The sequence below is a fragment of the Rhinatrema bivittatum genome, chromosome 1, assembly GCF_901001135.1.
Source record: "Rhinatrema bivittatum chromosome 1, aRhiBiv1.1, whole genome shotgun sequence".
In the NCBI taxonomy this organism is placed as follows: domain Eukaryota; kingdom Metazoa; phylum Chordata; class Amphibia; order Gymnophiona; family Rhinatrematidae; genus Rhinatrema; species Rhinatrema bivittatum.
In genome coordinates, this window is record NC_042615.1 from 697,465,894 (window position 1) to 697,489,993 (window position 24,100).

Below are 24,100 nucleotides of genomic sequence, written 5' to 3' on the forward strand. Positions count from 1 at the left end.
GACACCAAATCACGATCTTCGCAGATGATAAAAGTTTGGAATATCTACTGCAGGCCCAGCATCTGAACCCATGGCAGGCCCATTGGTCCTTATTCTTCAATCGCTTCAACTTTGAGCTCAGGTATCAACTGATAGAGAAAAACCAACAGGCTGATGCTCTTTCATGGTCCTTTAAGACCAAAACCTCCCTGGAACCTACTTGCTACATCATCGATCTGACGAGAATCATGGTCGCTGCAGCAGTCCTGTCCCCTCAGGAAAGACGGTGGTCCCCAAATACCTGTGAGAGAGAGTATCTATATGGACCCATGATTCCTGTCTGGCTGGCCATCCTGAGTTGCTAGAACCTTGGAGATGCTTGTTCACCACTACTGGTGGCCTCAAATAAAGTGAGATATACAGCGATATGCGGAGTCCTGCCCCAATTGTGCAATTCATAAGAGTTCCCATGCATCCCTTGGGGGCTGTTACAGCCATTGTCAGTGCTGAGAAACCCTGGACCCATGTGGCCTGGACTTCGTCACAGACCTACCCCTACTAATGGCTGCACGTCCACCTGGGTTGTGGAGGACCGGTTTTCCAAGATGGTTCACTTCATACCACTAACTGGTATTCCATCTTCAGTTAGCCAGTCTCTTTTTTCAGCATATCTTCTGACTTCATGGATTACCTGAACATATTCTCTCTGACTATGGATTGCAATTCAGAACTCGCTTTTGGAAAGGCCTATGCAAGATGTTTGGAATCTTTTTGGATTTCTTGTCCACATACCACTTGCAAAGTAATGGACAGAACCAACCAAAGGAGAGAACTAACCAAATCCTTAAGGGATTCCTGAGAGCATACATCAATGAATGACAGGATGACTGGGCAACTCTCTTCCCCTGGGCAGAATTCTACCAAAACAACTATGTTGGAAGCTCCTTGGGATTGTCCCCATTCCAGATCATATTTAGCAGACATTTGCGGGTACCGCTTCCTATTCTGGTGTTGGTCCTCTGTCCCACAGCCAATATCATAGCCCAAGATCTTAAAGACTTATGGCAGAAGACTCGCCACCTCCTTAATGCAACTGCTGAGAGAATCAAAAAACAAGCAGACAAAAGGCGCCAGTTGGCATCTCATCTCAAATCTGGAGAGTTGGTATGGTTGAGTACCCACAACCTACAACTCAATAACCTCTCTACCAAATTCTCACCATTCTTAACTGGGTCATTCCCCATCATTTTCAAAATTGGCTCAGTGGCTTATTAGGTAAAAGTTTCACCCAATCTCAAGGTCCATGATGTGTTCCCTGTCTCACTCCTCAAAACTCTGGTCATGTCATGGCCCTTATGACCTTTTCCTCAACTAATGAAAGTAATTTGGAAGAGGACACCGACTATGAGGTTCAGGAGATCCTCAACTCCAAGAGAATCCGAAAAAGACTCCACTACCTCAACTCATGAAAAGGCTTTGGTCCAGGGGAAAATACTTGGGAACCTGTCTTCAATGTTCAAGCCCCCTGACTTACTAAGGAGTTCCATCAATGCTTTCCCCAGAAGGCTAAGCCAAGAAGCCTGGGTAGTGGTTGTAGAAGAGGGGTCACTGTAACATTTGGCCAGCTGCAACCAGCCACATTTACCCCCAAAAGCCTCTACTGCTGTTGCAGCTGAAATGCCACCACGCCACTCTGCCCCTGGGCCTCCTTAAGCACATGCACAGCATGCCGACACTTAAGGGCCCTTCGGTGCGAAACAGATGGCCGATGCTCATTTAAACCCAGTGGCACTACCAGCAGATTGCCTCAGCAACAGATCCTTGTCCCCTAGCAGTGTGTGCTGATTCTCGTTCTGTGCTTTGACTTCCTGTCTCCTTGCTGTGTCTTACTGTTTCCTTGCCTGCCTTTTCGTTGCCCTGTCTTGGTCATCTGGTTTGTGTCTTGTGTCAGTACCTTATTGTACCCTTGTCTATTTGTCTCTGCCTGACTCCTGGCTCTGACCTTTGCCTCAGACCTGACTACTATCTTGCCTGTGCCTGGTACTGACCCTTGCTTCAGACCTGACTACTCTCTTGCCTGCCACCTGGTACTGATTTCTGCTACGTTCTCCAACTACTCCTTTGGACTTCTGCCTGTCCTGACCTTGGCCTGGACATGGATACTGATTTTCACTGCATCCCCCAACCTTGGCTGGACTAGGATGCTGCCTACTTGCTACCAGCCCGTCTGACCGCTCTTTTTGAGACACTTGCCTAAGCTCTGGCAGCCCCTGGAACCCAAAAGCTCAACCTATGAGGAATGTGGGCTGGTAGAGGTGAAGTCCCAGCTCCAATCCCAGTAAGGGCATGTCCACCAACGGTTGGCATGGGCCTGTTGGGTTTGCCTACTAGGCTGCGTCATCCATGCCACAGCCCAAGGGCTCATATCTGTGACACCAGGGATCCCCTCCCTGGGCTAGGAAGTAAAGCCCTGGGGTAAATGAGAGAGACACTGATGTTAGTCAAGGCATTCTTTCCTCTATGCTAGAGAGGACAGAGAGTGACAGGAATAGGAATCCTGGCCTAGGCATTGCCTCCCTCATGCTCAGGAATGGATCAAGCACTCAGTGCTGGCCCAAGGCTCTCCTTCACTGGCCTGGAAGAGGAAAGGGAAAGTGGTGTTAGTCTGGGCCTAGAAACCTCACCACTGGACCCAGGAGAGGGGAAGAAAGAAAAAGAGAGGCATCATACTGAGCCTACGAGAAGGATAGGATCCTCCTGCTATTTTTTTCACTTTGCTGAATATACCCAGATAACAAACTTTGTGGTTTTCTGTAGATGCTTATTTGGGTACTTCCTGTTTCCATATACAAATGGTTGAGGTATCTTTTCAAACTGCAGAACAGTTTTGCTGAAAATATACTTCAGATGTGTTTGAAAAATTAAGTAAAAAGAATTGGCTCTGCCACCGTTGCTATGACAATAATTGATGTGCTCAATATGAGCACTTTCATTGATACTGCTATAGTTCCAAGGCACAAGGGCCAGGGAAAGAAAGAGGAGAGATAAGAACATAAAATATGGCATGCTAATTCAGATAGGAGCTATGCGCTTGGGGATTTCCTCCATGAGGCCCAGGAAGGAAGAAAGGAATTGGCATGGGCCTAGGATCCCTTCCACGAAGTCCGGGAAGAAAAAGGATTCAGTGTAAGCCTGGGGACCCTTCCTGGAGGAGAGAGAATTTGGTACACACTCAGGGATCCCATCCCTGGAATCTAGAAGGGGAAAGGACTTAGCACAGGTCCATGGAACTGCTCTGTGTTTTTTCACGGGTTGCCACTTGTATGACTGAAGTTGTATATCTTTAATTCTTAAGGTGTTAAATTATAAAGGAAAATACGGCCACTGGAACCCTTCATTACTGCAACAGCAGCACATGCAATGTCTTGGGACTTACAGTTAAAGGAAAAACAAGTGCAGTATCTAGCTAAACAAACATGAAAATACAATGACCCTAGTACACTAACACCAAGTTTCAGAGATTTTAACTTTTTTTTTTTGAAAATAACAATAGTATCTCTAAGGCTTCTAAAAACAACAGGTGCATGTTCTAAAAAACTGAAAAATAATTTATACATACCTTATTTAACTTTATAAAATATTCAAGTCCAGCCTCCAGAGGGTTGGTGTCACAGTTCATCTGCAAGGAAAACATGCACTTAATCATTTGCAACCGTCCAATATCCTTGATTTTCTGAATATTTATACATTGGAAAAACCCAGATTAACTGTGAACTATCCAGTTTGAATGAAGAAATAATAGATAATTTTAAGGTCAAGAGAACCCGTGGGATGCCTTCTCAGCAGCTGTTGCATTTCCCAGCCTGTCTCTCTTGTGCAGTGTTTCAGGTTATTTATTTATTTATTTTATTTATTTAAGGGTTTTTTATATACCGAGGCACGTTTGCAAAACATCACCTCGGTTCACATTGTAACATAACTTAGCAACAAGCTTTACAATATTATCATTTTTTTTTTTTTTTTTTAACAGGGAGAGGGTTAACAATGGTAGGAGAATTATATACATATGTACATATTAAGTTTTATACATTATACATTTTATACATTTTATACATATTTTATAAATTATATACATATGTACGTATATTTTATAAATTATATACATATGTACGTGTTAAGTTTTAGCCATGTGAAGAAGGGGGCTCAGAACGAAAAACAATTCCTATCTGACCAGAGTGCTATGCTTCATCCTCCCCATGTGCTTTCAGGGACGGATTTGAAAATGGGACACCCATAGGCAACTGAGGGAGGAGGAGAAGGGGAGGAGGGGAGGTGCCCTCCCCATCCCAAAGGTCATTGTAGGTTGTAATAATACAGAACACACTAGGATGACCTGTAGACACCAAAAATAGTCTCACCGGTTGGTGATATTTTGATTTTACCCTTTCTTTTTGTTCATGGCAACCTGCAGTTTGGGATTCCCAATGTGTAAGTATTACCATCCTGTTTGTCCTCAGAGAAAGTGCAGTTACAAGGACAATAGGATATTGGTCCTCACAAGATCCTCCTACCTTCCTTTGGAGTTGGTTTCTCAAAGTCATATCATTGATTGAGGGGCCTTGTATGGGAGGCAATGGAGTGGCCAGGGCTACTCATGTCCAGTGAGGCATGCTCAAAGCTTCTAGAAGCTTTGATATTAAAGTTTCACGCCAGGCTCTATCTGATGATGTTATCCATGTGTAAGGACAAACATGTTGTCCTTGGAGAACCTCTGCTATAAGTAGGTAACTTCATTTTTTAGTTAAATAGAAACACAGTAAATATTAACAGATAAGAACTGATTCACCCATCCACACTGCCTGGTTGTGCTTGCCTAATCTTCTCTAGCTAAGTGTATCTTCCAGCTCTCATCCTTACAAGTTTGACTACTTACACTTCTCTAGCTCTAGTCACCACCCTTGCTTGCTGTTATCACTTCCTATTATGCTAAGGATATCTCTCAGTTGTCAGTTATACAAGACTGACCATTTATCACTCCATTATCTAGTTCAAACTCTGAAGTTAATAAGGTGTGTTAGTCTATACACATAGGGGCGGATTTTAAAAGGCCTGCGTGCGTAAATCCTTCTGGATTTACGCGCGCAGGGCCCTCGTGCGCCGGCGTGCATATTTTGCATAGGCCACTGGTGCGCCTAAGTCCCGGGGCTTTGGAAAGGGGGCGGGGAGGGGGCGTGTCGGGGGCGTTCCCGAAACATCGCAGTGTTTCGGGGGCGTGCCGCAGCGTTTTGGAGGCGGGCCCAGGGGCGTGGCGCCGGCTCAGGGGCGTGGTCGAGGCCTCCGGACCAGCCCCCGGGACCAGAACACGGAACGGGGCTGCCGGCCGACAAAGGTGGGGGGGGGGGGTTTAGATAGGGCCGGGAGGGTGGGTTAGGTAGGGTAAGGGAGGGGAAGGTGGGGGTAGGGCGAAGGAAAGTTCCCTCCGAGGCCGCTCCGAAATCGGAGCGACCTCGGAGGGAACGGGCAGCACGCGCTGGGCTTGGCGCGCGCAGGTTGCACAAATGTGCACCCCCTTGCGTGCGCCGACCCCGGATTTTATAAGATACGCGCGGCTACGCGCATATCTTATAAAATCCAGCGTACTTTTGTTTGCGCCTGGTGTGCGAACAAAAGTACGCAATCGCGTATTTTTTTAAGATCTACCCCATATGTAAGTGTGTAGTTTTGTGCATAGCACAGTACTTCTAATGTAGCAAGGAGTTTTATGCACAAAAAATGTGCGTACAACACTAAGTAAAATGTGTGCATGGATTAGTGCCCTCTGTGCAAATTTCATATTAATCAAGGCAATAGATATTAAATTAAACACCAATGCAGAGTTGTGTTGGTTTTACTCATGTTTTCTTAACATTGGAAATTGTTATAGGTGAAGTAAAGTTTCTGGGGCTAGTATTAGTCTATAGGACTGAACCTGGAGTTTGTGGTCTTGGGGACCTAAACTTGGCATTTATGAGTATAAAAAGTGTTTTGTGTGCACAATTTTACAAGTCAATTTATTCTCCTAATTTATGTTTTTATACACAACTTTGGGCTCCTAACTCATGTTTTGTGCGCAGAACACTTTTGTGTGTTCAAATCATGTTTTCTTTTTTATTTTATTTAAAAGATGTTAACTGCACATGTACACAGTTCAAGGTGGAGTACAAATTAAAATATACATAAAAATTAAAATCAGACATAAAAACCGCATACAAAGCATGTTGTATGCACATGAACCATGTTTTGTGTGCGCTAAGCACACTTCCGTGTGTACATTTTTGCATTAGAATGTACTTTTTAAATTCCTGAATCACTAGCATATGTAACCCCCAAATCACTGGGCACATAAAATATTGAGGGTTCTTGTTCCAGTACGGTAAGGCTCAGGCTCTCTTATTTATTTTTATAAGTTCAAACAATTTGAGTCATGCAAATGGTGAAGTGGACCTTATTGGAAACAATAAGGTATAATACGTTTTTCTGGCTGGTCTTGGAGGGCATCGTCTATCCTCCCCTCCATGAACCTGATCCCTCTACTTCTCTACTAGTGCTGGCGTAAATAAAGTCTCAAGAATCAATCAGACAGAGAGACCTTTGTACGACTTGAGCATTTTATAGAAGCATTGCATCAGTATTATTTAATTAATTTTCTAATACTAACCCCTCCTTCATGCGCTCAATATCAAATAATCATCGGTCTCAAGATAAAACAGTCCCATTTATCTTTAATGTATTCTTGAAACAAGCTGTGTCCAATGTTTCATGACAGACTCAAACTGTTACATACAGCCTAGCTCATTAAAGATAAGTGGATTTTTAAATGAAAAAAAATTCTTTTGAAAAATATTGGGACTGTTTTATCTTGAGACCGATGATTATTTGATATTGAGAGCATGAAGGAGGAGTCACTATCTGAAAATTAATTAAATAATACTGGTGCAATGCTCCTATAATTTGCTCAAGTCATATGAAGGTCTTTTTATATGCTTGATTCCTGTGATTTTGCAGTAATTATGAGTGACTTGAATTATTTTTATCACTAAGTTTAAGGTTCTCTTTATTTTTAAGAATAAAGTCTCACCAAACAGATTCACACCACTCCCATGTATAACCAAACTGTTAACTTTATTTCTAGATTTTACAAAGAGTCACTGCATACATTTTAATATAGGGTACTGAGAGTTCATGGGATACCCGATCAGAGTAAAATATACACTGTAAAAGTACCATACTCCCAGTCCACACAAACAGAATTAAGATCCTTCAATCCCCTTCTTTATCACAGTCTCATCTTTCCATTCTCCAAATTTCTTCCTCTCCTTCCCTCTCATTCTGGGACATGGAGCTCAAATCCCAATACCCTTTTGGTTACTCAAATCCAAACCCCCAGGGCTACTCACAATTTCTAGACCTCAGGCACCTTCTCTCCCCTTGTCCTGGGCTTCTCCTCTCAGCAATGTGCAGGTTTACTCCAGATTCCAGTTTTCCTTGGGGATTCCCTCATCTTAGGGCACCTCTTCATCTCCTGCAGGAACTTACCTAAGAGGAGGGAATCGCCTCTTATCCATTACTTGGCCTCAGGGGAAAATTCCCGTGCAGGGCCCTGCTCCTTACTGGGAGGATCCCTGGGCCCACCAGGCTGTCTGCTTGAGGCTCCCTACATCCTGGAGGTCACCCTCTCCCCAAGCTCCAACCTAGAAAGGGCCACTCCTGCCAGTTTGCCCCAGAATTTATATCTTCCCGGGACACTTTTCCAATCAATCAGAACATCCCATCCTCTTAAAGGGATACTCACAACAAATGCTAGCAACTTCAGCTTAACATATCCTTACACCATGAGCCATAATGTAAACCAATGCTCTACATTACTCTTACTGACATCAAGTGGTCTCATGGTAGAAATGCAGGTCCAAAAGATAAGCTTTCACAATATCTCAAAAACCAAATCACCCTGGGGTCTCCCCCACCTAAAATGTCTTGTACTACTAGATGGGGACAAATGCACACATGAGAACTCCCACACACATACCATTAGCTTACTGCATCAAGAGTTAACTTTTTGTTAGCAAGTGAGTAAGGAAAATATATGTTGAACTTGTGCACATTTTTTACTCTTGCCTTATTATATTGGGTTCTCAGTTTTGTCATCTCCCTTCTTTGGTCCTTTACTATCTGGGTAGATGAGCGTACAAGATTCTACAGCTATATTAACAACCAAGACTCCTACTTTTACCTAACCTCTCCTACCTCTTGTTCTTAGACTGCACCTGTTCTAAGCATACTTAAATTTAGTCACAGTTATGGTTTCCACTATCTCTGCTGGTGGGCTATTTCTGGATCTATCATCCTCTCAGTAGATGCCAGGAGAAAGTTCTTTTTCACTCAATGCACAATTAAGCTCTGGAATCTGTTGCCAGAGGATGTGGTTAGAGCAGTTAGTGTAGCTGGCTTTGAAAAAGGATTGAATAAGTTCTTGGAGGAGAAGACCATTACCTGCTATTAATCAAGTTGACTTAGAAAATAGCCACTGCTATTACTAGCATCAGTAGCATGGGATAGTGTTTGGGAACTTGCCAGGTACTTGTAGCCTGGATTGGCCACTATTGGAAACAGGATATTGGTCTGACCCAGTATGGCATGTTCTTATGTTCCTCTGAGACTCCCACTCTTCGTTCAACTTCATATCATAACCCCTTATCCTTGAATTAATTTTTCTATTAAAAACTACACCTTCTTGTACTTTATTGAAGCATATGTTAAGATACTAACTACCATTTGAATCTTGTAAAACGCTGTGATGGCTTCACCAAATGACGATATATAAAACTCAACAAATAAATAAATATGAAAGATTTGAAAGCTTGTTATATTCCTCTTTTCCCTTCTTTCCTCCAGCAAGTACATTTGGTGTTGCTTACGCTGCTCCGTAGTAGGGTTTGTATTGCAGGCCCTGTAACATTTTGGTAGCCCTTCTCTGAACTGCTTACAATCTCTTCTTATAAACGTGTGGGCTCCAGAGCTAAATACCTATATAAAGGCAATATTACCTTCTCTATCCTGCAGGTGATACCTTTCCTTTCATACCTGAGCGCACTGTTACCTTGCCCTGCTGCTTTATTACATTGACTGGCAGCCTTTGGGACATCTGAGATGATTACCGCTAGGGTCTCTTTCAGGTTTGCCAAATTTTGTCCTCTTAACTGATAAGTGACAAATTTTTTTTTTTTTTTACAACGCACATGCATGAAAGATTACATCAGATCATACTGAAGGTTTCCAAGCTAACATAAAGATATAGCCTGCACTACTTCACAAAATAATTCATTGAACCTTTTCTTGTTCTCATAACTAAATAATTTTCACTATTAATAGAAGGAAGGAAGAGAATTAGATAAGGTCTTTGTCTGACCTCTGCTCCCCAGGCACGAAAGGCTTTCTCCAGTCTCAACACGTTCATTGCATAGGTTCCGAAGTGGTCAATTCCGTCCTCCTGACCGATTTCCATAATGGCACTGTAGAGAGCTGCAGTGTCTTGGCGCTTGTGGTACAGCTCCCAGCCCAGCTCACCTGAGCAGACCCAGAACAACAACATTTTAGAATGGTTTACTAATAGTGATTTTAAATGTTTTCTATTAACTATATAGCTTTTTTTTTGTTTTAAAAAAATTATGGCACCATCCTTTTCTTTTCTGCACCCACACTGGTCAGTTTAAAAAATGTTGCAGAATATTCCAAAGAGCAGATGGTTTTTCTAAGCAATGTGCTTTTTTTAATACAGTAGAGCACCATTTATCCATTTACCCCGCATCCTCCTGTGGTTTGAGTCGTGCCTCACCCACGATGGCCCATTTCAGTACAGCCCTTTCCATTCTCCATCCTGTTGCTGGCACCTCTTTTTCTTGCACATTTCATAGTTCAGATTACAGTTCAGATAGCTGATTTGAGTTGTGAACTGTGCAAGAAGGAGAAGAATGGCGATAAGAGAAGCAGGCAGAGAAGAGAACGGCTGATGATCCATTTTCTAGTTGAAAGTTTCTGGATAATGGATCTCCAGATAAATGGTATTCTACTATATTTTAAAAGGTCTCGTTGTCTATTCTTTGCTAACAGCCTATTCTTCTACCTTTTCATATTGTTTGGACAAAATATGACATTTACTCACAAAGTGAAGTAGTTGAGGTTTTTTTCTATCCCTGTAAGCAGCCATTTTGGAACAGTTACTTATTTATAGGCTTTTGATTTTCTGCCTCTCTCTAAAGGTGAGCCCACTGCAGATTACATAATAACAAGCAGATGAGTACATAAGTACATACAGATATGATATAAAGATATGAAATAGATTGCAAGGAAAGTGATAAGAAATAGGGTACATTAGGTAGGAATAAGAACATGGCTCCATTGGATATAAATTACTGCGCCACTGAACAGCTTGGCTAGTTAGCCAGATAAACCTATCCGGCTAACTAGCAGGGTATATATTTAGCCATGCAGTTGCACCACTGAATATACCCAGCTATCTTAAAGTTAGCCGCATATGTTTATGTAGCTAACTTTAGGTCAAGTCAGTAGCACGACCAGAGTTAGCCATATAAGTTAAGCAGTAAACTCCCAATATCAAAGTTAACTGCATAAAGTATGTGGCTAACTCTGCTCCTCCCCGCCTCCGGAATGCCTTTGACTTATGCAGCTAGAATTTAGCCACATATGACATTTAATATAGCCATTTTGCTATTTAGATGGATAACTTTTCAGTTATCCATCTAAATGGCTTTTAAATCTCTACATATATATAGTTAATGAGTAAGTCAAACACTAGCAGTATGAGATATATTAAGAACCAATTAGAGGTAGCTCAGAAGTAAGTGAACCTTATGGAATTGGCAGCCAAGAAGAGGATGAGTCTCTGCAGTGGAGTCTATGGGAATGCCTGACTAAACTAGGGATGTGAATCGTTTTTGAACGATTAAAATTATCGTCAGATAATTTTAAAATCGTCCTAAATCGTTAGAGTGCACGATACAATACAAATGTACAAAAGTCATCAGGAGTTCAAAAAAAAGCTAAAAACATGGCTTTTCCGTCAAGCCTTCCCAGACATCTAATGCTACCTAATCAAGTCTTTTAACCCAAATCATGGGTTATCTCACTGTTTTTCCTATTACGATTTTTTCAACTGTACCTTAATTTTGGAGTTCTTTCATCTTTTGTATTTATACTGTACTCACACTCCATTTACTCTATCTCTTTTATATTTATTTTCTATATAATATTTATTACTATATTACTATGTTTAATTGGTTATCTATTCTATTTGTTCCATCATTATTGTTATTGTTCTATTGTTACCTGTTTTATTGTTCAACTGTTCTATGTAAAGCCCACTACTCTTTTTGGGCATCTAAAAGTTGTATGTAAACCGGATTGATTTGTAGTTCCTACAAGAACTTCGGTCTATAAAAATTAAAAATAAATAAATAAATAAATAAATAAATGTCCCCGATTTATCATCAGGGGCATTTGTATTGTATCGTTAAATAGGGCACGGGGATTATTTGGGGGAGGGCGGGAAAACCGGCACACCAAAACAACCCCTAAACCCACCCCGACCCTTTAAAACCAATTCCTTACCCTCCCCCCACCCTCCCGAACCCCCCCAAAATGTTAAGTTACCTGGTGGTCCAGTGGGGGGGGGGGGGTGTCCAGGCACAATCTCCCACTCTCGGGCCATCGGCGCCATTTTGGCTGCCACTAGTTAAAATGGCGCCGATGGCCCGATAAAAAAAAAACCCCACCCGACCCTTTAAATCGACCCCCCTTAGCCTCCCCCACCCTCCCGACCCTTTCTTTTTAGGGAGGCCCGCGCCACTAAAAAAAAAAACCCACCCGACCCTTTAAATCGACCCCCCCCCCTCCTGACCCCCCCAAAACCTTTTAAAATTACCTGGTGGTCCAGGGGGGCCTCGGGGAGAGGAGAGATCCAGGGGGGCCTCGGGAAGAGATTTCCCGTTCCCAGGCATCAGCTGTTCTAAAAAAAAATGGCGCCAATGCCCCTTTGCCCTTACCATGTGACAGGGTATCCGTGCCATTGGCCAGCCCCTGTCACATGGTAGGAGCACTGGATGGCCGGCGCCATCTTTAAAGATGGCGCCGGCCATCCAGTGCTCATCAGGGGCTGATGAGTAAAGAGTGCCAGCTGCCATCTGAGTAGCTGTGTTCTATATTAACTGAAGCAAATTTGTAGCTGAGTACTTAAGACCTAAATAAAGAGAGTTAAAATAGTCAATAGAAGAAATGATTATTTGTACTACAGACTGAAATTAGATTCATCACGCTTCGTAACATGCGTAATTGAAAAAAGAATTTTTGACTCTAGGCTTTATTTGAGGAAGAAGTGAGAGCTTGGGATTAATGAGAACACCTAGATTCTGAACTTGTTGCACTGATATGCTGAAGCCATCAAAGTCTAGAGAAGTAACTGTATCTGATGCAGGGAAACAGCCCAGCAAGATGATCTCAGTCTTCTTTGAATTCAAGGCTAACTTGTAACAGATCAACCAGTGTTTTATAAAGGACAAACAATGTGAGCTTTTTCAAGTTTAGACTGCAAGCCTCTGGGGACAGGGAAGTACCTGCATGTAATCTGCTTTGAAGTGCCAGTAGTGGTAATAGAGAAATAAAACTGGATATCATCTACATAAAGTTTATAGCTCATGCCTAGATAAGAAAGAATTTGACAATAGCAGAAAAATTTAAATGTCGAACAATGTGGCTGAGAGGGAAGATCTCTGTGGAATACTGGTATATCATGCAAAAGGGGCTGACATAGAACAGGCTACAGAAACCCTCCTATAATGACTGTGTAAGAATGATGTAAACTGGTCCAGGACCACAGCGGAAATGCTCATCAACCTCACATGTCAAGTAAGAGATTTCAAGAACCCTGATACTGATGGGTAAATGTCCCATCAGGACATGCTAGGAGGTAAAGATCCCAGATACCATTAATGAATGCTTCACAGGGTGACTAGTGCTAGAACTGACGAGAGGAAGAACTACTTTAGATCTGGTTCTCAGTGGAACACAGGGTGTCGTACAAAAGTTTAAGTTGTGGAGCCACTTGGCAATAGTGATCATAATGCAATCAAATATGACAATTACAGGAGAGAGGAAACAGCAATAGTATTTAACTTAAAAGAGATACTAGATAAAATGAGAAAATCAGAGTACAACTAATAGGAGTGATTTTGAGGGTTAAAAGTTTCCATGAGGTTTGGAGTCTTTTTAAAAAATACCATCTCGGAAGCTCAGAAAAAATGTATTACACATATTTAAAAGAAATCTAAGGAAAAAGAAATGAGTGCAAGCATAATTAAATGGAGAGGTGAAAGAGGCAGTTAGAGATAAAAAGGCTTCTTTTATAAAATGGAAGTCAGATCCAAACGAGAACAGGAAAGAACATAAGCACTGGCCAATAAAGCAGGCCAAGAGAGAATATGAGAAGAAACTTGCTATAGAGACAAGACTAATAATAGCTTTTCAAGTACAGACTAAAGAGTCTGACATCTGTGCCAAGCAAAATGGTAGAGACTATCATAAAGAACAAAATTGTTGAGCATATATGGTAGATAAATGTAATTTAATGGGACAAAATTAACATGGATTTAACAAAGGGAAATCTTGCTTAACTAATCAGCTACATTTTTTGAGGGCATAAATAAGAATATGGCTGAAAGTGAGCCAGTTGATACAGTCTACCTGGATTTCCAGAAAACCTTTGACAAAGTCCCCTTATGAATGATTTCTTAGGAAATTAAAAAGTCATGGGATAGGGGGGCAGTGTCCTATTGTGGACTGGGAACTGGATAAAAGATAGAAAACAGTAGGTCTAAAGTCTACAGGAAACAAAATGCAATGCTAAATCTTTATGGATAGAAATTCCAGGTGAAAAAGGGAACAAAATAGTAGTGAGGTTATATTAACGTCCACCAGGCCAAAATGAACTAACAGACAATGAAATGCTATAAGAAATTAAGGAAGCTAACAAAATCGGCAGCACAGTAATAATGGGTGATTTCAATTACCCCAGTATTTACTGGGTGAATGTCACATCAGGACATTCTGGAGAAGTAAAGCTCCTAGAAGAAATAAATGACTGCTTCATGGAGCAGCTGGTACAAGAATCAACAAGAGGGGAAACTATTTTAGACCTAGTCTTTAGTGGAACATAAGATTTGGTGTGAGAGGTAACAGTGTTGGAGCCACTTGGCAATAGTGATCACTACATTATCAAATTTGACTTAACTGGAGAGAGCACAAAAAAAGAAATCTACTGCGACACTATTCAACTTTCAAAAAGGTGACTATAATAAAATGAGGAAAATGGTTATGAAAAACTGAAAGAAGCAACTGCAAAGGTTAAGAGTTTAGCTCAGGCATGGATATTGTTTAAAAATACCATCTTGGAAGCCTAGACCAGATGTATTCCACACATCAGAAAAGGTGGAAGGAAGGCTAAACGACTACCAGCATGATTAAAAGGTGAGGAGAGAGAGGTTATAACAACTAAAAGAACATCTTTCAAGATGTCTGTATCGCTCCATGATGAGACCGCACCTTGAATTCTGTGTACAATTCTGGTCACCGCATCTCAAAAAAGATATAGTTGCGATGGAGAAGGTACAGAGAAGGGCAACCAAAATGATAAAGGGGATGGAACAGCTCCCCTATGAGGAAAGACTGAAGATGTTAGGGCTGTTCAGCTTGGAGAAGAGACAGCTGAGGGGGGATATAATAGAGGTGTTTACAATCATGAGAGGTCTTAAACAAGTAGATGTGAATCGGTTATTTACACTTTCAAATAATAGAAGGACTAGGGGGCATTCCATGAAGTTAGCAAGTAGCACATTTAAGACTAATTGGAGAAAATTCTTTTTCACTCAATGCACAATTAAGCTCTGGAATTTGTTGCCAGGGGATGTGGTTAGTGCAGTTAGTGTAGCTGGGTTTAAAAAAGGTTTGGATAAGTTCTTGGAGGAGAAGTCCATTAACTGCTATTAATCAAGTTTACTTAGGGAATAGCCACTGCTATTAATTGCATCAGTAGCATGGGATCTTCTTAGTGTTTGGGTAACTGCCAGGTTCTTGTGGCCTTGTTTGGCCTCTGTTGGAAACAGGATGCTGGGCTTGATGGACCCTTGGTCTGACCCAGCATGGCAATTTCTTATGTTCTTAAATGGAAAAGGAATACAAATGAAGAAAACAGGAAACAGCATAAGCAGTGGCAAGTCAGATACAAAGCATTGATAAGGAAGGCAAAGAGAGAATTTGAAAAAAAACTTGCCATGGAAACACAAACTCATAATAAAAACTTTTCCAAGTACATTCAAAGTAAAAAGCCTGTGAGGGAGTCAGTTGGATCATTAGATGATCAAGGCATAAAAGGGGCACTTAGGGATGACAAAACCATAGCAGAGAGACTAAATTAATTCTTTGCTTCGGTATTCACTGAGAAAGATGTAAGAGATATATCCATGCTAGAAATGATATTCAAAGGTGATGATTCAGAAGAACTGAAACAAACGAATCTCAGTGAACCTGGAAGATGTACCAGGGTAAATTAAGCTAAAGAGTAGAAATCACCTGGACCAGATGGTACGCAACCAGAGTGCTGAAAGAACTGAGAAATAAAATTGTGGATCTGCTACTGGAAATTTGTAAAATATCAGTAACATCATCTATGGTACCTGAAGATGGAGAGTTGCCAATGTAATGTCAATTTTTAAAAAGGGATCAAGGGGTGATCCAGGAAACTAAAGACCAGTGAGTCTGATTTCTGTGCCAGGCAAAATTGTAGAAACTATCATAAAGAACAAAACTGGTGAACATATAGATAAGCATAGTTTAATGGGACAAAGCCAACATGGATTTAGCCAAGGAAAATCTTGCCTCACAAATTTGTGACTTTTTTGAGGGCGTAAATCAACATGTGGATAAAGATGAGCCAGTTTATATAGTGTATCTGGATTTCTAGAAAGCATTTGACAAAGACCCTCATGAGAGACTGCTTAGGAAATTAAAAAGCCTTGGGATGGAAGCACAGTGTGTCCTATTGTGGATTGCTAACTGATTAAAAGATAGAAAACAGAGAGTAGGGCTAAATGCTAAATTTTCCCAATGGAAAAAGGTGAATAGTGGGGTGCCCCAAGGATCTGTTCTGCGACCACTGCTTTTTAATTTATTTATAAATGACCTGGAAATAGGAACAAGTGAGGAGATCAAATTTGCCAATGACAGAAAATTAATCAAAGTTGTTAAATTGCAAGAGGATTGTGAGAAATTGCAAGAGGACATTGCAAAATTGGGAGACTGGGCATGCAAATAGCAAATGAAATTTAATGTGGACAAGTGCAAAGTGATGCATTTAGGGAAGTATTACCCAAATTATGCCTCCGTATCGCTCCATAGTGCAACCTCATCTTGAGTACTGTGTGCACTTCTGGTCACCACATCTCAAAATAGATATAGCAGTATTAGAAAAAGTACAGAGAAGAGCGAGCAAAATTGTAAAGGGGATGGAACAATTCCCCTATGAAGAAAGGCTAAAGAGGTTAGGACTCTTCAGCTTGGAGAAGAGATGGCTGAGAGGAGATATGATAAGAGGTCTATAAAATAAGTAGAATGGAATGAATAAACAATCAGTTGTTTACTCTTTTGAATAGTACAAAGACCAGGAGACATTCAATGATGTTCCTAGGTAATACATTTAAAACTAAGAGAAGAAAATATTTTTTTACTCAATGCATAATTAAGTCTGGAATTTGTTGCCAGAGGATGTGGTGAAAGCTATTAGCGTAGCTGCATTTAAAATAGTTTAGACCAGTTCCTGGAGGAAAAGTCCATTAATCATTATTAAGGTAGAGTTGCAGCTGCTTATCCCTGAGATAAGCAGCAAGGAATCTATCTACCCCCCTTGGGGGGTAGATAGATCACACAGTGGCCAAGCTAGGTCACACATACCTGATAGGATCCCCCCTTGGGATCCTATCAGGTATGTGTGACCTAGCTTGGCCACTGTTGAAAACAGGATACTGGGCTTGATGGACCTTTGGTCTGACCTAGTATGGCAAATCTTATGTTCTTATGTTGTAAGGGAAAATGGGATACTCAGGATAGACAAGGAAATAGCAGAAAAATTGAATGAATTCTTTGACTTAGTCTTACTGAGGAGGATGTTAGGAACACATTCATACCAGAAGCATTCTTTGATGGTGATTATTCTGAACAACTAAAACAAATCTCTGTGATTATGGAGCATATAATTAATCAAATTGACAAACTAAGGGGCTGATTTTAAAGGCCCGGCGACGCGCATAAAGCCCCGGGACGCGTCTAAGTCCTGGGTCTTTGGGAAAGAGGCGGTCTGGGGGCAGAGTCAGAGACTCCCGGCACAGCAGCCATTTGCCGCTGTGCCGGGGATCGCGCACCGGCAATCAGCTGGTGCATGCAACTTACTTCAGCCCCAGGGCTGAAGTAAGTTTTGTAATAAAAGAAAAACCAAGGAAAAGGTAGGGGGGAAAGGCCAGGGGAGGTAGGGGGAGGGAATGGGCGAAAGCAGTGCAGCTTGGAGCGTGCCAGGTGCACAATTGTGCACTCCCCTTGCGTGCGCCGACCCCTGATTTTATAACTTGCACGTGCAAGTTATAAAATCATGTGCGCGTGCCAGTTAGCACGCGCACATGGACGCGTGTGCGCATGTCTTAAAATTTACCCTTAAGAGTCATAAATCATTAGGGCTGGATGATATCCACTTCAGATTATTGAAGGAATTAAAACATGAAATTGCAAAACTGTTACTAGTAATTTGTGACCTATCATTTAAAATAGCACAATACCTGAAGACTGGAGGATGGCCAATGGAATGCTGATTTTTAAAAATGGCTTCAGGGATGATTTGGGAAACTATAGACCAGCGAGCCTGATGTTGATGCTAGGCAAAATGATAGAAGCTGTTATTAAAAACAAAATCACTGGCCATATATATATAGATATATATTACTTAATGGGAAAGAGTCAACATAGTTTTAGCAAAGGGAAGTCTTGCCTTACAAATCTATTAGATTTTTTTGAAGGTGTAAATAAATTTGTAGATAAAGGCGAGCTAGTTGATATACTGGAGTATATCAACTAGTATATCTCTGGCCCACACCCACTCCTCGCAGCCTCCTCACCTCTGCTGGGGCTCACGCGGTCCATTCAGGGCAAGAGCCCGCTCACTCACCCTCGTCCCATGAGCCGAGCAGAGGGAGGCGCGAAAGAGAGGAGAAGAAAAAGGCAAAATTAAACTACAACTCAGGACACCACGTGGTGAGTTTTAACCGCGCCCCCAGAGGCACCCGGCCAATCAGAAGGCGGCTAAAGCCCCTTTAAATCCAAGCGCTTCCCGGCGGCATCGAGCGCACGAAGGAGCGCGACCTAAGGGGCCTGCCCATTAGTGCGCCCCAGGATCCAGGGTGGGCCCCCCCCCTCTGCAGGCAACCTCTCCCCTGGCACTGCTACACTCGATCCCCATCCAGCTTCTTCCAGCATTTATCCAGCCTCTTTCAGCATTCATCCAGCCTCTCCCAGCATTCATCCAGCCTCTTCCAGCATTCATCCAGCCTCTTCCAGCACTCATCCCCCTCTTCTCCTTCACAACAAGGTCAAAATGACAACGGGATTCCCAATCTCCATTCTTCACCACAGTTTCCTCACCACAGAAAAAGCACCATTGCATTCTCGACCACGCAATACCAAGACTCTTATTCCAATTATGATCTCAGCACTTACTCAACTCCTAGTCCTCACACTATTTACCTTAACTCTTTTCAATGCATAATCCCTCACTAAGAAATCACTGATCCTCAACGATTATCTCCTAGACTCAAAGCCTGACATCTGCGCCATAACGGAAACCTGGCTTAAACCAACAGATATAGCACTGATAAATCAACTACCCACACATCTGTATGACTTCTTTTCACTTCCCTGACAAAAGAAAAAAGGCGGGGGAATTCTCTTAGCAGCCAAAAAAGAGCTGAGATTCACCGAACTCCCAGCCAAGTCTGACTCCAAACTAGAATTAAGCCTCTTCAAAACAAACCAACTCCAAATCCTCCTCGTTTACACTCCGTCAGGACTTCTTGACTCTGACGCCTCTCCCATCGCAGAATTCATTGCAAAACGCATGAATCTGGACTCCCCAGCTATGATCCTAGGAGATTTCAACCTCCATGTCGATAACACCACACTCACAATCAACTGTGAGGCTTTCCTCACCTCCCTTTCAGCTATGGGCTTCAAGCAGATCATCAACAAGCCCACCCACAAAGCCGACCACACCCTGGACCTTATTTTCATAAACTCTGGCCTCTCTCACTCATCCCACCCCGAATGCACTCCGATCCCCTGGTCGGACCACTCTTTAATCCGCCAATTTCACAATGACAGAAACCCCCAATACTCACCCCCTTCAATCCTCGTTTCTCTATAGGAGATCATGCTCTTCCAATGTCCTCAGCAATCACCTGGCCAAAGAACTTCATCACATAGGCCTCTCAAACCCCAATTCGGCTCTTCTATCCTGGAGCAACTTCACAGAGACAGTAGCTAATAAATTATGTCCACTATCAACCAAAAAAATCAATCTCACCTCTCAAAAGAGACAACCGTGGTTTACCAATAAACTCCGAAAACTTAAACAAAGCCTCAGACAGAAAGAAAACAAATGGCGCAAAGACCCATGCCCCAGCACACTATCCGCTTACAAATCTACCCTCCACCTTTACAGGAACTCCACCCTATGGTCAAAAAGGGATTTCTACGCTCTAAGGATTCACGACCTCGTTTTCGACGCTAAAGCACTATTCTCCTACGTTTCCCAACTAATACAAACTAGCGCACCATCTATTCCTAACGACCAAGCACAATCCAAAGCTGACGAAATGGCACTCTTCTTCCAAAGCAAAATCTCCAACCTCCTAACTCTCCTGCCCCCTAGCCACACCTCTTATACTAGCTCCTACCATCCCCCAAATAAAGGAATCTCTCTTGAATCGTTTGAACCTACCACCGCCCTGGAGATTCAAACTCTATTAAAGAAAATGAAACCTTCTACCCATCCCTATGACCAAATCCTAACAATACTATTCCTGCTAGTACCTGACACCATTTCCAAACCTCTGGCTGATATCATAAACTGCTCATTAACACAAGGAATCTTCCCAGACACCCTAAAACTCGCCTCTCTTAAACCTCTTCTAAAAAAGCCAAACTTGGACCCAAAGGAACCCAATACAATAACTACCGCCCTATCTCAAATCTACCTTTTGTAGCCAAGATTATGGAAAAACTAGTCAACTCTCAACTTTCAGATTATCTCGAAGATCACAAAATACTGCAACCAACCCAATACGGGTTCCGTAAGACACTAAGCACCGAAACCCTACTCATCTCTCTGACTGATCACCTCATCATGGGTTTGAACAAAGAACAATCCTTTTTACTAATTCTCCTTGACCTATCGGCGGCTTTCATACCGTAAACCACTCCATCCTCCTCAACCGACTATCTGACATCGGAATCACAGGAACCGCCTTTACATGGTTCAAATCATTCCTCAGTAACAGAGGCTATAAAGTCAGAATCAACAATAAAGAGTACCCTCGCTTCAATTCCTCACTAGGAATTCCTCAGGGTTCTTCACTGTCCCCCACACTCTTCAACATACCTCCTTCCTCTGTGCCAGCTGCTAACTAACCTTAAACTAATACACTTCCTAGTCACAGATGACGTTCAAATGTTGATCCCCATTGCAGAGTCCATCACAAAAACACTCAAGCACTGGGAACATTGCCTCCGAGAAATCAACCTCCTCCTCTCTAACCTAAACCTGATACTCAATTCAGCTAAGACTGAACTCCTCATTTCCCCGGACAGTGTTACTCCTCAAAGATCACTCACCAATACCTTTGTCACCCAAGCAAGAGACCTGAGAATATTAATAGACAACCGTCTAAATTTAAAAACATTGATCAACAATTCAACCAAGGACTGCTTCTATAAACTGCAGGTACTAAAAAGAATTAAACCGCTTCTGCATTTTCAAGACTTCAGAACTGTCCTCCAAGCCGTAATATTCTCCAAGATAGACTACTGCAACTCCATTTTGCTAGATCTCCCCACCTCTTCCATCAAACTACTTTAGATGCTTCAAAACACGGCGGCCAGAATCCTGACAAACTCCTGTAGAAGAGAACACATCTCCCCCATTCTCAAAAATCTACACTGGCTACCAATACGTCTCAGAATTCTACACAAGTCCCTCACCATCATCCACAAAACCATCCACAACCAAGCCCCTCTCAACCTTCAACTCTTACTCAGACTACACACCTCATCTAGATCTATCAGAGAAGCCTATAGAGGAACCCTGCACGCCCCCCCAACCAAGTACATACCATCTAACATACAGAGAATGGGCTTTCTCTACAGCGGGACCAACCATATGGAACACTATTCCCCCCGAACTAAGACAAGAACCCTGCCTGTTGACCTTCAGAAAAAGGCTTAAGACTTAGCTATTTAAACAAGCCTTTCCTGAAAATCACTGATTCACCATAGCAATCATTACTGCACATTCAGCACAATGTAAATAATTGCTCCTCTTGCCGTTGGGTTACTTATGCTTTGTCTTCCTCAAGTTCCAGCACCCCTGTTTTAGTGTAACTTTTTATTTCTCTTCGCTTTGTTAATATCTAAGGTTACTGTACCCCCGTTTCCATGTAAACCGACATGATATGATTGTATCATGAATGCCGGTATAGAAAAGCACCAAATAAATAAATAAATAAATTACTGTATTTGGACTTTGACAAAGTCCCCCATGAAAGACTGTTCAGGAAATTGAAAAGCCATGAGATAGGAGGAAATGTCCTATTGTGGATTGGTAACTGATTAAAAGACAGGAAACAGAGGGTAGGACTAAATGATCAGTTTTACAAATGGAGAAAGATCATTAGTAGAATGTCCTAGGAATCTGTTCTGGGACCTCTGTTTCACATTTTCATAAATGATCTAGAAAAGAGAACAATAAGTGAGGTGATCAAATTTGTAGATGACAAAATTATTCAAAGCTGTTAAATGAGCAGTACATTGTGAGGAACTGTAGGACTTTGCAAGACTAGGAGATTAGGCATCTGAATGGCTGATGAAATTTGATGTGAAAAAGTGCAAAGTGATGCACATAGAGAAAAATAATCATAACTACAGGTACACTGCTTGACTCCATATTAGGCGTAACCACCCAGGAAAAGGATGTTGGAATTCTCATGGATAATTTATTAAAATCCTCAGCTCAGTGTGCACTGGAGGTCAAAAAAGCAAATATAAAATTAGTAACAACCCAAAAAGCACTGTAGAATAAAACAGAATATATCATATTGACCCTGTATCAATCCATGGCTTGAGTATTGTGTGTATGTTTGGTTGTCCCATCTTAAAAAAAAGATATAGCAGAACTAGAAAAAATACAGTGGAGGACAACGAAAAAAGAAGGCTGAGAGAGAACATGATAGAAGTTTTTTAAAATCAGGAATAGGGTAAAATAGGTAAATAAGGGATAATTATTTGCCCTTTGAAATAATACTAAACAAGGGGACACTCCATGAAACTAACAACCAGCAGATTTAATGCAAATTGTGCATTGAGTGAAAAAGTACTTTACCCAATCAAGCTGTGGAATCTGTTGCCAAAGGACATGGTCAAGTTGACTAACATAGCAGGATTTAAAAGAGATTTAGGCAAATTCCTGGAGGTAAAGTCCAGAAAACTATATTATCCAGTTAGACCAGAGAAAGCAAAGTTGCTTACCTATAATAAGTGTTTTTCGTACACAGTAGGACAATTTAAGGGGCGGATTTTCAGAGCCCTGCTCGCGTAAATCCGCCCAAAACCGGGCGGATTTACGCGAGCAGGGCCCTGCGCGCCGGGAAGCCTATTTTACATAGGCCTACCGGCGCGCGCAGAACCCCGGGACTCGCGTAAGTCCCGGGGTTTTCGGAGTGGGCGTGTCGGGAGGCGTGTCGGGGGCGGGGCCGGAGCGCGCGGCGTTGCGGGGGCGTGTCGGCAGCGTTTTGGGGGCGGGTACGGGGGCGTGGCTACGGCCCGGGGGCGTGGCCGCGCCCTCCGTACCCGCCCCCAGGTCGCGGCCCGGCGCGCAGGAGGCCCGCTGGCGCGCGGGGATTTACGCCTCCCTCCGGGAGGCGTAAATCCCCCGACAAAGGTAGGATGGGGGTTTAGACAGGGCCGGGCGGGTGGGTTAGGTAGGGGAAGGGAGGGGAAGGTGAGGGGAGGGCAAAGGAAAGTTCCCTTCTAGGCCGCTCCGATTTCGGAGCGGCCTAGGAGGGAACGGGGGTAGGCTGCGCGGCTCGGCGCGCGCAGGCTATACGAAATCGATAGCCTTGCGCGCGCCGATCCAGGATTTTAGCCGATACGCGCGACTACGCGCGTATCTACTAAAATCCAGCGTACTTTTGTTTGCGCCTGGAGCGCAAACAAAAGTAGGCTGTTCGCGCTCGTCTGAAAATCTACCCCTAACTGTGCTAGTGGGTGATATCATTGGATAGTGCTTATGTGGAATGTGTTCTCTCAAAGCTCAGAAAGATCTAGTAGTCTTTCTGAGCATACATGGATATTTCTGTGCAGCTCCCGCTACACAAGTCTCTTCAGTCATTTCACAAGCTACGCTTCAACTGAATGGGGAGAAGGGTGGGATTATGTGGCTGAATTGTCCTGCTGTCTATGGAGAATGCCTGTTACAGTTAAGCAAACTTTGCTTTCTCCATGGACAAGTAGGACTGAATTTAACCACACAAGTGGAGATTCCAAAGCTCAAAGTTACAATATAACAATATTTCTTCTTTAACAAGTAAAGGAGGTATTACAAACCGATATTAAGAGGATGGAGGCATTTAATTAAAGAAGCTCTTAAATACTGCCTGGCCAAAGGTTCTATCTATCCCTGCAGGAGTCCTCCTTAAGACAGCAATGT

At 42.4% G+C, this 24,100-nt stretch overlaps 1 protein-coding gene across 2 annotated transcripts in view; it reads right to left on the reverse strand.

Annotated features, from left to right (window-relative positions):
* The window catches only part of DMGDH (dimethylglycine dehydrogenase), a 214,800-nt gene that overhangs the window by 30,636 nt on the left and 160,064 nt on the right, over positions 1–24,100 (reverse strand). For both annotated transcript variants that reach the window (XM_029575505.1, XM_029575513.1), the window contains exons 13-14: positions 9,425–9,582; positions 3,599–3,658 (exon numbers count right to left, since the gene is read on the reverse strand). In XM_029575505.1, the coding sequence (XP_029431365.1) occupies positions 3,599–3,658; positions 9,425–9,582 (218 nt within the window). The remainder of the gene's footprint in view (positions 1–3,598; positions 3,659–9,424; positions 9,583–24,100) is intronic.